Source organism: Varanus komodoensis, unplaced genomic scaffold, assembly GCF_004798865.1.
Source record: "Varanus komodoensis strain SLA01 unplaced genomic scaffold, ASM479886v1 scaffold10, whole genome shotgun sequence".
NCBI classification, from domain to species: domain Eukaryota; kingdom Metazoa; phylum Chordata; class Lepidosauria; order Squamata; family Varanidae; genus Varanus; species Varanus komodoensis.
The window spans coordinates 16,690,070-16,705,552 of record NW_025335269.1 but is presented as its reverse complement, the minus strand read 5'-3'; the positions used below and the strand labels follow the sequence as shown (position 1 = coordinate 16,705,552).

Genomic DNA, 15,483 nt, shown 5'->3' with positions numbered 1-15,483 from the left:
TACCACTCCTTTCATTTAGATACACCTCCTTTTGATTTTTTTTTTGCATAGCTAAAAATATTGCTGCACCATCTCCACTGCATTTCATGATGCTTGTGACAATATTTCTTCAACAAAAAATTTAAAGAGAATTCAAAAATTCATCTCTTCCCCATGACGTAATATATCATTTCTAATTCTTATAAATACATCTTTTGTTTTTACTCATCAGAGTTGAGTAGCATGCATTGGTATAGTTACTGTACAATCAAAATACTGCTGCAGACTTTATACAGTGTGCGTTTCCTCGGCTCGACAATTTTATTTCGACACACTGCTTGACAAAATTGAACAAGTAGGGGAGGAAAGAAAATGGAACCCCTAAGAAATTCAGTTAAAACAGCATCTCACAGTGCTTACCAAGATCGAAATGGAGTTAAATACTGATAAGTAAAATTATCCTTAGTATTATTTGTTATAATTATTACATTAAAAAAGTCCCACAATAGCTGACACACTTTAGAACCTAGCAAACACATTTTTAAATAGAGTTGCGCCGATTAAACGGGACACAAGCATCTGCTTTATCTTAATTAGACGGAGAGGTGAATGACCACTGTTTATTTTCACTTTCCTCATTAATTATGAAAAACTGCATTTAATTCATCTTGCATGGTGAGAGGCTGGCTGCGCAGATGTAGGTCGTAAGGGAAGTGGCTCTCTGTGGGCAACCTGAATACGGAACTCTGCCCAAGGGGACCCCTGGGTGGCACTGCACAATAATGCATGCCGTAATTGTAGTTTTTGCCATAGTCCAAGGCTTCTTCTTGCTTGAGGGAAAATATCCCATTATAGTTAATTGGGGGAGGACTTAAGGGACCTTCAAACTGTGGGCTGGAACACTCAGGAGAAGGGCTTTCGTAGAAAGACTCGTATGCGCTGCAGTAATTGTAGGGTTTCATGGACTTGGAATTGTCAAGTGTTCCGTGACCGGGGGGCGTGTTCATCTCGGGGCTGTGATAGGGAGGGTAGAAAGTGGAGTAAGGAGCTCTGGCATGATGGGCCGTCTCCCCTGTCTGACCCATCAAGAAACTTCTGGCGTTCAGCTGTAGGCACCCCGCCACCAAGTTTGTTGTTGGCTGGGAAAGACCTTTGCACAAGTTTTGGACAAACGTCAGCAGATCGGGCCGCTTGCCAATTCGTAAGATTTCAGAAAGAGCCCATATGTAATTTTTGGCCAGTCTTAAGGTTTCTATTTTAGAGAGTTTCTGTGTTTTGGAATAACAAGGGACCACTTTCCTCAAACTGTCCAAAGCATCATTAAGGCCATGCATTCTATTTCTTTCACGTGCATTCGCCTCCTGTCGCCTGAATTTGACCCTGTCCATTCTCATCTTAGTCATCTTTTTTTTCCGCAGGCCCCTTCTTCTGGGTAAACCATTTTCATCCTCTTCTTCCCGATCATCTTCCACCTCCTCTTTTTCAGTATCTTCCGCCATGGATCTTTTAATACTTTTTCCTTGGTGTTTTGCAAAGCTTTCTAGCTTCTTGATTTGCTTTGCGTCCTCACTCTCTCTGGAAAACTTTCTGCACATCTGGGACTCTGGCATTACAACTGACTCATCAAACGGTAGTGTCAACATGGCGTTATAATCTTTTGTGACCTGAAAGAATGCCAGCACAAGGTTTTAAAGAAATCAGTTTGCAAAGTTTACATTTTTATATAGATTGTCAGCACACTTGTATGTAATTGCCAGCCCTGAAAATATAGATGTATGTATATTTGCACACAGACACCTCTTAAAAAACAGAGCAAATTATTTAAAGAAAACCATATAATTTACATATTTATGTATTTATTTGGTTCACTGACAATGCAAGATGACTAACAGAAAGAAAATGTTGACATTTTCAAGTACAACAAAGTTAAACATTGTAAATTAACTCCTCTTTTTACTAGCTTAAAACACTTTTAAAAGATGGAATTCATTAACAAAACTATCTAAATGGTTTAAAGTATCAAATAAGGCAATATAATAGTCTATAAAATTAAAATTACTCTGTTAGCTGTCAGAAAAAATAATATCTTTAACTTTTACATTGTAATTTGTTTTCACATATTCTTTAGAAAAACATCCCGATCAAATCTGAATTGACTGGAAAGAATTAAAATGGAAAAGAAGGCAAATGAATCATTCAGTGACTTAATTAAAGCAAAGAGACGCTTTTTCTAATGATCGGTATGAAAATGTGTGATACACAGATTATTTCTTTCCTATTTAACCAGGACAGGGTAAACACCAAGGCGTACGGCAAGAAATAATTTTCTCTCTCTCTACTTAAAACAGAAGGGCAAAATCCTAAATAAATTTCCCCTATTTTAAAATGAACCTGTATTTTTGGTAGGGTCGTCTTCATTTTTTTTCTAAAATCAGAGGCAAACCCAAACCTCCTCACACTCTATGACAGCATCTGTGTTCTTCAAGGAACAGACTTTTCCCTCCAGCTAATATCTGACAGGAACCGTCTCTGTCTTCTGACTGCAATTGTGCACGTGTGTTCTGAATCCAGAATGAAAGGGGGGGGGAACAATTTGCTTCTCATCGTATTGTTTCTGCCCCTGTAGTCACTTTTAAAGCAGCACACTTCGGGAGTTGCAAATTGACACGCAAATACACACTCGGACATTCACAGAAAAGGCAGTAAGAGACATTTAAGCAGTTATAGATTTTAAAAAACAAACTAAACCAAGCCCTTCACTTGGAGATCAACTCCCTGAGTATTGTCCACAGTACTCTTGCAGTATTACATAACCAGTAAAAGTATGCAGCAACATTTAAAAAGCTCTAATATAGAAGTAGAAGCAAACACAGCATTCATAAAACACAAGGCTTTTAACTTGTATCTTAAAACACTTGCATGCATACCTAGAAGGACCAATTCAATATATATGTGTGCATATATGTATATGTATATATATATATATATATAGGCATTACCTTGGCCTTTAAAAAAATCTCATTCAATAATCAGTTTTCATTTTTTGCCTTCCAAATCTTTTCAATCTGAATGTCGCATCGTCTCCTGGAGTCTAGATCTGTGTATATCTGCACTATCTCATTGATCTCTAAAAAGTGACATTGATGCCAACTGCCAGAGCTGGTACCCATGCCATCTGCTGGTGACGTCACAGGGCAGAGAAAACCATGTGATCTTTTCTCCTGGGACCTTCATTCTGCACTGATCATCTGGCATCCCTGTAAGTGGGTACCAGCATTCATGTATCAACACAGAAGGTTAGGCTGATAGGAGAAAGGGGGGGCGAGAGAGAGAGATAGAGAGAGAGAGCGCACAGGATGGGGGGGAAATCCACACCAGCCTCTCACATGAAATAGATGCATTTTTGCAGTTTTGTCAAACAGGCAGAAATGCCAACATTTCACTTTTATCCACAAGTATTTCTGCTTTCCGCGTGAGAGCAAGCCTGATGTTTATTGAAGAAAGGATTTTTGTCCTATCGATCAGAATTTCTTGCGCGCCCTTGGATACACCGAAGGGAGGAGCGGCCGTCGTTCAACAACTGAAAAAGTGTCTCATCACTCTTGACCGAAGCAAGTTTGGCTCAGGTGTGGGGTTACTCATACGCAGTTTGTGACCCAACATTGTTGGGAGCAATCTGGGTGTTTGTGTGTATGTGGCTTCCCAAAATGCATCTGCATTTAATAATCAATGTATGGTTTTTTCCCCTTCTTTAGGGCTTGGTGCATGAAATATTCTGTTGTGTTTTTAGCAGAGGTTTATGAGGCATCTTTTAATGGGGAGTGAAGTATGTGATGGTTTCAGAAATCAGTGTTTCCTGCAACATAAATACATTATCACTGTTTCTTTCTCCCCTTTAAGCACCACACGTCCTATGTCCACCGGTGAATTTTACATGAGGCAACATGCAAAGATAGGCAAAGCATGATCTCTTTAGGGTTTTCTTATGGTTGTCTTCTTTAAAAAAAAAAGTTATAACTTATGTATTTATTTTATTTCATTGTGTGCCAGAAAAATATTCTAAATAAGCCCCTTCGTGATTTTCCAACAATGTTATATGCTTCTTTGTGTTGCACTCCATCTTTTGCTACCTCTCAGAATTATCTGTTCATCTGCCACTCTTCCTCACTTCTTTTATCTCAACATCAACACCAGCAGGCAAGAAATGGTTAAATGGAGCTAACACCCACCCAGACACACACACCCACACACACACACACACTCCCTATCCCCAGCAAAGCATGCCAGTGTGCTTCAGGCTAACTCCACCTTTCCAGGAGTAACTCATCTCCGAGAAAGCACATACATAACCGATAGTTAACATATTACTTTATTTAGAAAGGAAATTGCCCGTGTGCAAAAAAAAAAAAAGTAAACAAACAAATACAAATTGTTTTGCGTTGTTGTTTCTCTTGTGGCTTTCGCACTTAAAGTGAAGTGCAGTAACACAATTTGCATCTAAAATTAAAGTAATCCCTTGCCAAGTTGCTTTTGTTATGGATCTGTGTCAGCAATTCCAGCACGGTTTTGTGTCCCCCCGCCCCGCTCCCCACCCAAAAATTATTTATGGCTCATTGCTAATTCAGAGTGGACCCTTGGTTCTGATCCTATCAGGATTACAAGATGCTATCTTGAAGAGTTTGGATATTTAAAAAGAAACCAGGAGATGTGCTTAAAAATCAATGTAAAGCATTCTTTCATGTGCCTCCAGCTTAGGAATCCCGCCCTCTCTACTTTTTTATTGCCATGAACAGATACAGGCCATTAGCTCGTAATCTAAATTAGGCCTACGTGCAAGAAGAAATATATCTGAATGAGGGCAAGATCTTAAAAGTTATATGGCAAGTGGCAGTAAACAACCGGTTCCATACATCTCCCTTCTCACCAACCCTGTCCAAAAGTATTACTTTTTGCTGCTAAGCACTTTAATCTGAGTTATGTTTTACTACATGCTCTGCAATGGAGGATCAATCTTTCTTCTGTGTAAGGAAATATATGTATTTCTTGAAAGCCCTGAGGTCAGCACTTAACCTTTTAATGGAATTTGTACGTTTAATAAGCTACAAATGCATAGTATGTGGAATTTGCAAATCACTGAACAACTGCACCATTTTCAAAGTGTTGTGCTAAAAACAAAAACATATAAAACTACTGGAAAGTTTTATATAGCAATATACTGCCATTCTAGGAATTGTGATATTTCCAATCAGTGTAAGATTATTCTTCATCGATCATTTAATTCTGCTACTTGACAAAACAAAGCCAAAAAAGCCACTGCAAAATAATTTTATGTGTTTTTTGTACCACCATGAAGAAGAATACAAGCAAATCATGGATGGCCCTATTAACATTATATGGTACATTCTGTAAAATCAGTCATGTGACTTTTTAACGGGATTTCAGATAAATCGCTGTGACGCAGAATAGCTGCACTGGCAAGGTTTTAAAGCATCTACTGTGTATGCCTAATAACTTTGGAAAAAAGATCCCAGTTCTACTGCATCTCCTGCGATATAATCCTATGATATGCAAATCACATGCATTGCTATTAATATGCATTCACCATTTTACAATGTCTCCTGGGCCAAATACAATGATATTAAAAACAATCACATTCTTTATGACGAATGTATAGATATTTGAGGATCTGGCACACAGAAGCGACCACGTCCATCGGATGCAATGATGCCATATGCTGCCAATTGGACAAGCTATTTTAGCAGAGGAGCAGCCCAGCTTCAGCTTTATCAGTTTGGTCCTCCAAGCTGCTGGTTCCAGAAACATTGTGGCAGAACGAGAAATGTGGATCTGGAACTGCGTGCAGCATAAATGCGGCAGTGGGTGTTGGAGGGGCAGAGCAGCGGACCATGAAAGGGTTAATCGGCTTCCTCCCACCTGCTGCTTCTCCAGCGAAACACTTTGTGCAAGATAAGTGGTCCTGGATTTTGCAGACAAGCACCGGGGGAAGACTGTGTGCTCTACCTTCAGTGAGGCATTGCTAGTATACCACAACCTGAAAGGTACATAAAATTCCATATTTAGCAGTCTGAATATTCATTGCCAAAACAAACAAACAAAAGGGAAATGCATCATCATGAAAGAGGATGCAGATTTGCATAGCATTTTCACATGCTGATTTATATTTGTGGATGCACTTTTGAAAATCACGGGTGGCACACATTTTAGGCAAGAGCTGAATTCCCTGCCTAGCAATAGCCCCTCAACCCCCTGGAAATGCCACACAGATGGCTCAGAGACGCTGCTGAACGGGGCAAGCTGGGAGGAATCCCCCAAATCAGGCTGAGGCACTTTCTGTGAGCAAAGCCCTTTCATCAAGCCAAAGACAGATCCTGGATCCAGCCCAACTACTAGAATTTGATTAGAAATGCAACACATCTTACTGTAGCATGGAAGGCTGCGACCAGGTGTCCAGTTGCTGCCTCATTCTGCTGTCCAGGTGTTAATTGCTGATGATCAATTGTAAGGCCTCTTTCCCTTCCAATCAGACTTGGAGGGACAGCCCTTCCCCTAAAGGATACCCTCAAACAGAGACTGTCTTTTATAAATAAAGCAGACACTTAACCATCTAGTCAGCAGAGGTCCCTTTTCACTCAACTTAGAAAAGTAGCATTTCAACCTTCTGTACAATTGTTACATTGGTTTTCCTGCTCTTCATTAACTACACATATAAAACCTACTCCAAAGTTCAGGCCAGATTTTGAGATTGCTTTTATTTCACCTGTTGAGAAGATCAGTAGCCTGATTTGTCACCTTAAGATCTGTTCATGTTATGCACATATAGATTTATGCAAATTTATTGTCCACTAATTTAACTGCCATGTTTTAAGTACTCAATAATCATTATTATTATTACCAGCTAAGGTTTTGTTAGATTTGGGTACCAGTCCTATCTTTTTACAGACTGGACTGGGAACCCACCATCCTTTAGGATTTGCAAGGGATTTCCAGTTTCTAAATCCTAAATCCTTTAGGATTTCCAGTTTCCACAAGGACTGCAGGATTTAGCTAAAAATGTGCCGTGGTATATAGTAAATACATGCTGAGATGAGCAGTTTGTTTCAAAGCACACCGCCTGTTCCAAATTAATGTAAGGCACAAAGATATTGAGCAATTAAACTCACACTGCATCAACAAGCAGCCAAAGAAAAGCACCCAGAAGCAAGAAGGTTTGAAGCAAGGAAGGCTTTGCCACACTCTAGTGAAAAGTCCAGATTTTGTTCACACTGCTGTCCCCAGCTTTGGATCACAGGTTTTTACAAAATGATGATGAAGAGATGGTTGCTGCAGGCAGGTAAATAATGTTCCTTCGGCTATCCAGGCAAGGTTGGGTGTGTTTTGAAAGGAAGTATTATTCAACAGTGTGTAGAAAGCATCTTTTCAACAGAAAGGTTAGCTATTTCAGTTAGCTGGCTACTGAATGTGCATCCTGTGCCCAACTTATGCATCAGGTAGGCCTACTGAAGGCCTCTTGATCACTTAGTGATATAAGAAGCTCCCTTCTTTTGTCATATCAGCAGTCCGTCTAGCTCAGTACTGCAAACATTGCCTGGCAGGGTTTATCCCAGATTTCAGGTAGGAGCTTTTTCTGCCCTACCTGGATAGGCTGGAATTACACAGAGGACTATCCACATGCAAAGACATGTGCTCTGAGCTACAGCCTCTCCTGCTCAGGGGAGGAACAATGAGAAACTTGCTGATTTGTCCTCCAACCCCTTTAACAGATTTTGCATATGCTTTTGGCATGCCCATGGTTTGGATCAGGATATCAAAATTAAGTGATCAAATTGCCTCTTGTTACCTAGAGTTTTTGAACCAAGAGATAGTGCTAGGCGAAGGTATCATCCTAAAGGCAGAGGGGAAGTGGTCGCCAAACAATTGCATTATTTACATGCTCTACTCTGAGTGTAACCCTGACGAAATCTAGCATGCCAGACTTGCCTTTAAGAATAATTTAAAAAAGGACTTGTTTGATTTTCCTCAGGTCAGTTGAAATGCCTCTGAACTGCAGATAACATAAGGCAATGTCCCCCAAAAATATGCCTGTTCAAATATTTCAAGTAGCACTAAAATGCTGATCTTGTCTAATTCAGGCTATTGGGGGCTGCTCCACACATTCAATTTCTTCATTTTATGTGGAAATGTAAAGTCAATGGAAGCCTATGTGAGGCAAACTGGTACAATTGACTGAAAGCCTGTTAGCTATTGGTTCCTGTCAAGGGTATACACAGAGGTGAATCCAGATGCAGATATCCCTGGTACAAATCAGTTTAAAGTACATTCTTTCCTCTTTTGCACTGATAGCAGGAATCCCAGTCCATGAAAATCTGGGTAGCTGTTTGTCGTCTTGCTGAGGACTGGGGAATTGACCTGTGGATCATGTGGCAGATACAAAGGATGAAGCTAGAAGATTGAGATATATAGTTCTTGGTGGGTCCCCATATGGAAACTGCTGGTGCTGGTGGGTCTAGAGTGATGACAGAGTTGGGGAGTGGTAAATTTGTGGCCAGGTGGGCACCTGAGAAATGTCTAAGGGCTGCAGACCAGGAGTGGGCATGACCAGAGTACAAAGTAGGTGTGACTAGCCTACTCCTTCAAAGGTGATATAGATATATGTGATAGACATATGGGCAGCCCCCAGGTTACAAACCAGTTACGTTCCTGAGAAAATATAAATCCATTTTAAAGTTGAATTTGTATGTAAGTTGGATCACATACAGTTAGCCCTCCATATTCAAGGGGGTTAGGGGTACAGGACAAATGGAAATACCATGAACATCTCTACCCGCTCCCCAAGTCAGCAGGGACTCCTCTTTGCATTAAGGAAATGTCAGAGACATTTCCCTCTCAGGATGGGCAGGGCCAGAAGGAATGCTTTGGACGCCTCTCTATAGTGATGCTTTGGAGGGCTTCCTTCTCTCCCCTTCTGCTTCCTCTCTCTCTATGGCAGCGGTCCTCAAACTTTTTAAACAGGACCAGTTCACTGTCCCTCAGACTGTTGGGGGGCCGGACATGGGGGGGGGGGGGAGGCAGGGGGGATCGGGGGGGGGCTTAGGGGGGGAGACGGGCACAATTGCGGGTGGGCTTGGGCTGAGGAGACAGGTGCAATCGCAGGCATGCTCGGGGGAGGAGATGAGCGCAATCGTGGGCCCGTTGATCACAGACTGCATTTGCAGCTGCATTCAGTTCAGGGAGGTGTAAACTGGGTTAATTCTGTTCAAAGCAAACTGAAATTAGGTTCTCTTGTATCCTTAGGTCAGACTTTAGACTAGCCCGCTCCTGGACTCAGGCTTCAAAGCACACCAGCTCCTGTGATTGGAAGGCGGTGTGAAGCCTCCAGATTGCCTGGGCTCATCAGAAAGCCTGGTTTCGTAGCCTTCCACTTGCCCAGCAGTGCATATAGTGCCTTCTTTTATTTCAGGCTTCATATTTAATGCCAGGTGCAGAGCTTAGTGATTCCAAGCTGGAAAAATCACTAAGATTTCAAACTTAGTGATTCCAAGCTCCAAGTCTAGACAGAGGCCAGCAGCTTAAAGTCTGTCTCAGACAGCAGCTGTGCTCAGACAAATGACAAGCAGTGGTGTTTTTGCTTTTGTTTTGTTTTTTTAGCATTGTTGGCCTGTTGTGTTGTCTGAACCAAGTTGGGATATTTCTCTATGATAAGATTGGTCTTTAGAAACCATGATATGAAACAACCGTTTGTTTTATGGTTTCTCTGTATCAGCATTACTTGCCATGTTGTCTGAACCCAGGCCCATGAGGTCCATGGTTCTGCTTTGCAACTACCACAGAGTCATCTGGAAAGAGTGGCAACTGCATGAACCACTCCAGCCAACCAGCCTCTATGGACAGACCAATGAGGAAGAGGCAGGAAGTGATGCACCTTGGCACTGAATTTCAGGCACGGTGGCTGATGGGATGCATGCCAACCATGGGAGAACTGAGCAAGGAGGATGGAAATCATGATAAAGCACAAACCAGTTGATTGTCTATCAGGTAGATCATAGTAACCATGCAGTGCTGCTTGTCATGCTGTGTCAATGCAGCCACAATGTCCTGGTTCAGATGTAATGGAAACCATGGTTTCCTGCCACATGGGCAGCCCATGTGAAAGTTCAAGCTCCAGATGTTGCTGCTTCTCTACTTCTGTTTTGCATGCTGGGAGAGAAGATTAGATGCTTTTATTTCCAGTTTTGAACTCACCGTAGTTCCTTATGTCCTATGAACTATGATACGAACCCATACAAAGATTTTATTTGAAAAAACCCTAAGTATTCTATTTACCAATTGATGTGAAGATATTCAGTGTAAATTAATTATGAATCCAACACTTAGGTTTTGATTGGCTGCATGACCTTCTTGAACTGTCACTCTCATTTTCTGAAAGGAGTGCAACTTGCCTTTCTAAAAAGTGTCTGCCCAAATTAAACAAAAAGGAAAAAGACGACTAATTAAAATTAGTGTTGCATATTCAATTAGTTGAGTAAAGATATATGCATTGTGCTGATACAATTTGTGCGAGTAAAAATTTGACCTCGATGAAACATTCTGCAGAAATAGCAGTGCTGATTGGCAGCAATCTAACTTTTGCTTCTTGTAGGCTCAACAGCGCCATGTGCCCGAGAGTTGCCCTGTGCTCTCTTTAGGATGCAAACACTGTTATCAGCTCCCAAAAGCTGCCATCTTTGTTTCTGATGATGCCCTAGAAGTTTTCAACTTCTGGGTTGTTTTGTGGAAGAAAAGCCTGGCCACTGGCGCAAAGGATGGTTGTCACCGCAAAAGCACAGCTGGTTCCGTGGGAGTGGGGTGCTTTGTTTGTTGCTTGGTTGTGTCCATATTTCGGTGGCAAGGGCTGTGCTTTTTGCACCCAGAATCTCAACTTCCAAGTCAACTTCCAAGGCATTGTAAAGAAACTATACGGCTGTACCCTGGAGCTGCCAGTATACTCTGGTGGACAGTCAGGATTCCCTTAACCCTAAGAGGGAGGTGAGAGATCCACCAGTTAGGACTTTACGGAGGGCCTTCAACACTTGGTATGGGAGTATTTCTTGGCTACAGTATTATTAATGTAATACTATTTTTCCTGTTTATCTGGCAGTTGTCAAAACGCCTATAACTTCTTTATTTCCAAATCACTTGCTGTTACATGATAACTGCAAGTTTTTGAATTGATAACTAACCAATGCAATTGTACTCATGTGTCTTGACGACAGCTTGATCTGCAACAATCAGCAAGCAAAGCTTTTTGCACCAAGGAGATCATTTTCATCACCTGCTAATATGTACCCATCATGGGGCTACTAAAAGGCTCAGGGGATGGTAAAATAGTTTGGCATCCCTAGAGAGTTAAATCAGTCCACTTAATGACTGCAACTGTGCTGCGAAATGTTTGTGTCCCAGGGCTCAACGTAGACTGGCAGATTTTCTCTGTTCCACAGCAAATTGTGTAGCCTTTATGACCAGTCTTGTCCTCATCAAAATTATCAGTTTAGAAGAAAGAGTTGGTTATGGGAATATAGGCTGAACTTGGCTTAGGAGGGCCAGGACAGTTTGAGATAAATTTGGAGGTTTCTGCTTAGGGGAGGAATTCTGAGTATAGATAGGAATATTTATATAAATGAGGATTCTATGAAAGCAGGAGCCTAACATTCTCCAGTGCCTTTAGGTAGCAAAATCAAGGTGGGGGAATGTCACTGCATACAGTGGTACCTCGGTTCACGAACACTTCTGTTCACGACCAAATCAGTTTGCGAACAGAAATTTTGGCAAAAATTTGCCACTGTTCGCAAACTCCGCATCGGGTGACAACCACGATAGTGGCCATCTTCCCCGCCTGGACACTCCAAACAATAGCCTCTTCCCCACCCACCACGAGGGGGAGCCATGAGGACATGCTCACCTCGGCCGAGGCCTTCCTGGCTCCTTGCCGCTGCTCCACTTCTGAGCTGGAGGAAGGTCCCCTCACAGTCCCTCCCCTGGCTCCAGGAGGGAGAGCAGGAGGCCAGAGAGGCAGGGGAGGTGTGGCTCTCCCAGCCGGGAGAGGGCTGTGAGAAGGGAGGTAAGGGCTGCTTTCCACCGGCCAAAGTGACAGGAAGGCGAAGGCCAGGCTGCAGCCAGCCGAGCGTGGTGCCTCCTGCTTCTCCCTGCCATGAGGCGAAGAAGCATCATGGCTGCAGCTTGCCCTGAGAAGGCTGCGGTGGAGGCATGGGAGCTGCAGCCCTGCTCCGCCTCGGCCTGTTTGTCTCTGGGCTTGGCGAGGTGGCCATGGCTTGGCCCACAACCTGGGGACATGGCTCATATTTTTGTGGTTTAAAAAAAAATGGAAAGGAATAACCTTATTTACATTGAGCCTTATGGTGAAGTTTGATTTGGTTCACAACCGATTCAGTTCGCAACCAGAATCGTGGAACGAATTGAGTTTGTGAACCGAGGTACCACTGTATTCTTCAAGAGACTGGAATGCCCTGAATTTGTGAGTAATGGGGCCTAAGAAGCAAGTCCTCATCTCACAAATGTTTTCCTCAGTTAAATTATTGAGTGCAACTCAACTGTTGGTTCATACTGATGGATGAAGGAAGCAGTGAGCTAAGTGACTCTAAATAGTACAGGCCACTGCTTTCCACAACAATATTAAAATAATATTAAAAATATGAAATCTGTATCTACTGTTGTATCTAAAATCTTTCTCCCATGTGGAGGGCTAGGATTCTTTAACAGTTCTGGAGAGAAAAATATTAAATAGTCTTTTCTGATCCATTGTAGCATAACCATATCAAAACTCTGGAACATATGTTCAGTCATCCTAATTTTCCACTGATTTTTTTTCTTGAAGGTAAAGGTTAGACATCCTGTTTAAAGTGAAACATCTGATGAATCTCTATGGAAGTATAAAAACATTCCCCTAAGTCTGGCATAATATTTTAGCAAAATTTCATGTATTCCTTGATTGCATAAATATCTGAAAAACATTACTCAGAACTGATCTCTACCATTTGTATCTACATTCAAAAAGACCAAATGTTGATAGAATTAATGTTTCTTTCCCAGATATGGAAAGCATCTCAAACCTTGAAAAAGAAAAAGAAATGAAACCTTTACACCTCAGTAACAGTAAGTGAACCTTCCTATCCCTCCGCCCCCACCATGTTTCCAAAGCTATTTTAACACATGCAGTACAAAAGAAAAGATAGCCTTTGTTAAAAAGTTTAATGTTCTTAATTAGTAGAATTGTCGGACTAATTAGAATACCAATTAGAATTGGCAGGGCTATCGTTAATTTGGATGCGCTGTGGTCTAGTGTTAATTGCGACTCAACCTATAGTTGGTGCAGGGAACTGGAGTATGTAGCTGGTTGAACAAGCACACACACACAAACTATTTTAAATGTTAAGGGTCCATAATCATAATGATCTTCACAGTCAAGGCATACTTAGGGGGTCTTTAATTCAGAGAGATGTTGATGAAAAGTTAACAACTGCAACTGAAAAATCGCAGAGGTTCAAAAGGAAAGCTTCAAACTTTGTATGGTGATTTGGGGTTGGGATGGCTGAGTGGGATAGGATTTGCCCAAAGGACTGGAATAGATATTGCTATTGTTAAGCACTGACAGAATAATATTGGATAGAGATATTCTGGTAATTTTTGGACTGAGTCAATTGAAATGAAGAATGCAACATTCACTAACATGAAAATGGGGGCTTAGAATAGCCAACGATCTTGATTTCATAATTTGCTCAGTTCTCATACACCCCAACATCAACAGCCTTTGGAAAAGGGTCCTAGGTGCATGGCTGTATGTCTGCAGGGTGCCTCCATGCAATGAGGAATGCAAAAATAAGTCAAGGGCCAAGAATGGGGCATTTCTGGGGTACATGCCAATAGCAAGGGTGAGGCTAGGCTTGATGGCACAACCCCTTCTCAGATGCACATGGGAGGCATGTTGTGAGCGGAGCAGGCTAGAGCCAGGGGTCAGACTAGATGGCCCAGGAGCCCCCTTGTGACTCTCTCTGTTTCTATGTTTCTGTGCCATCAGCATGCAATGGGGTTTTATGTCCCTTTTACTGAAGGCCTGATCCTACACATGTTTAGGCAGAAAAAATGCAATTGGCTGGGGGATTCTGGGGATTGCAAGTGTTTCTTTCCTCTGTAACCATGCATAGGATTGCATCTTGAGCTCACCCCAAGTTTCCCGTTGGTTTCTACACTCCCATGCACTTCTGAGAAGCAAAGGATGAAAAGTGTTTATACGAGAAGTTTTTGTGGGGCTGATTTTACCACGCAGGCCTAATGCCATGCAGTCTTTCTTCATTCATTTATGATTTTCTGAATTTCTCCCTATGTATTTATTGAACCTATTATTCAACAATAATAAAAGCATCTTACAATAAAACAGAAAAATACGCAGCCGAGGTCAGATATCAGTAAGTTAAAATATGTTAAAGCTAAAAACAATATAACAATATCCAAGTATAAAATCTATTATTAAAATGTCTGGAGAAGAAAACTGGTTTTGCCTGGCACCAAAAAGAGTGTAAAGAACCATTTTCAGAAGGGCATTCCATAAATGGGGGGGGGGGCAGCCACTGAGAAGGTCCCTCTTCTATTTGCCATCTTCTTTACCTCATTAAAGGATGGCTCTCTTGGAAGGGCCTCCTCACCAGTTCTTAGGGACTGGGTAGATATATATGGGAGCAGGCGGTCCTTCAGGTATCCTGGTCATGCAGCTGTACATGTATGTATCCAAAAGGGGAGTTCCTGCAAGCTTTCTTTTTCCATGCAGTAGATCCCTAATTCAATTTCTTTTAAAAGGAACTCAGGCAGGAACTCAGTTGGCTCGTCCCAAATGAGTGAACGTTAGACCTTAGAAAGCCACTGCTTATGAGATTAGATCATATTGGGCTGGAGGAACCAGTGGTATAGACCAGTCTTCTTTTATATTTTACAATACAAGACTTCACACCAAGCAAGTATAACACAAAAGATCAATCCACCCATGTTTAAATATAAGATAAATATAATTTTATTATCACTTCACTGCAAGCAATAGCCACTGCACAAAAACTACCCATTCTCTCTGTAATCCAGGAACTCTGTTCCAATAGGCAATAAAGATGAGTAAGATGAAACCCATCAACTAGGTGTTTTTTTGTACAGATCAGTATATGTTTAGGCTGCCCCCTTAATTGCTTTTCCATCAACTAAAATGGCCTCCTTGATTAGCTAGTCAGCATTTTTTTAGGGATGGATGCGTTCCCCAAGGGTTCACACTGAATTTAGATGAATCCAGTTTCTTTCGCAAAAATTGAAGAAACATGTGAAAGACCTGATGTGTTTTCTGTCAGTCAAACTTAAATTGGAACAGAAATACTAAAGTTTCCTAGAGCTAAGATCTGTATTCATTTTCTGTCATCAAGCCACCTGATATTGAGTTTTTCTCACTCAAAAGTT

The 15,483-nt window shown here is 41.6% G+C and overlaps 1 protein-coding gene across 1 annotated transcript; it reads right to left on the bottom strand.

Annotated features, from left to right (window-relative positions):
• Window positions 1-617: 617 nt before the first annotated feature.
• Window positions 618-1,622, bottom strand: NEUROD6 (neuronal differentiation 6). Its single transcript, XM_044419152.1, has one exon. The coding sequence runs from the start codon at window positions 1,620-1,622 to the stop codon at window positions 618-620; it is 1,005 nt and encodes a 334-aa protein (XP_044275087.1).
• Window positions 1,623-15,483: the final 13,861 nt, after the last annotated feature.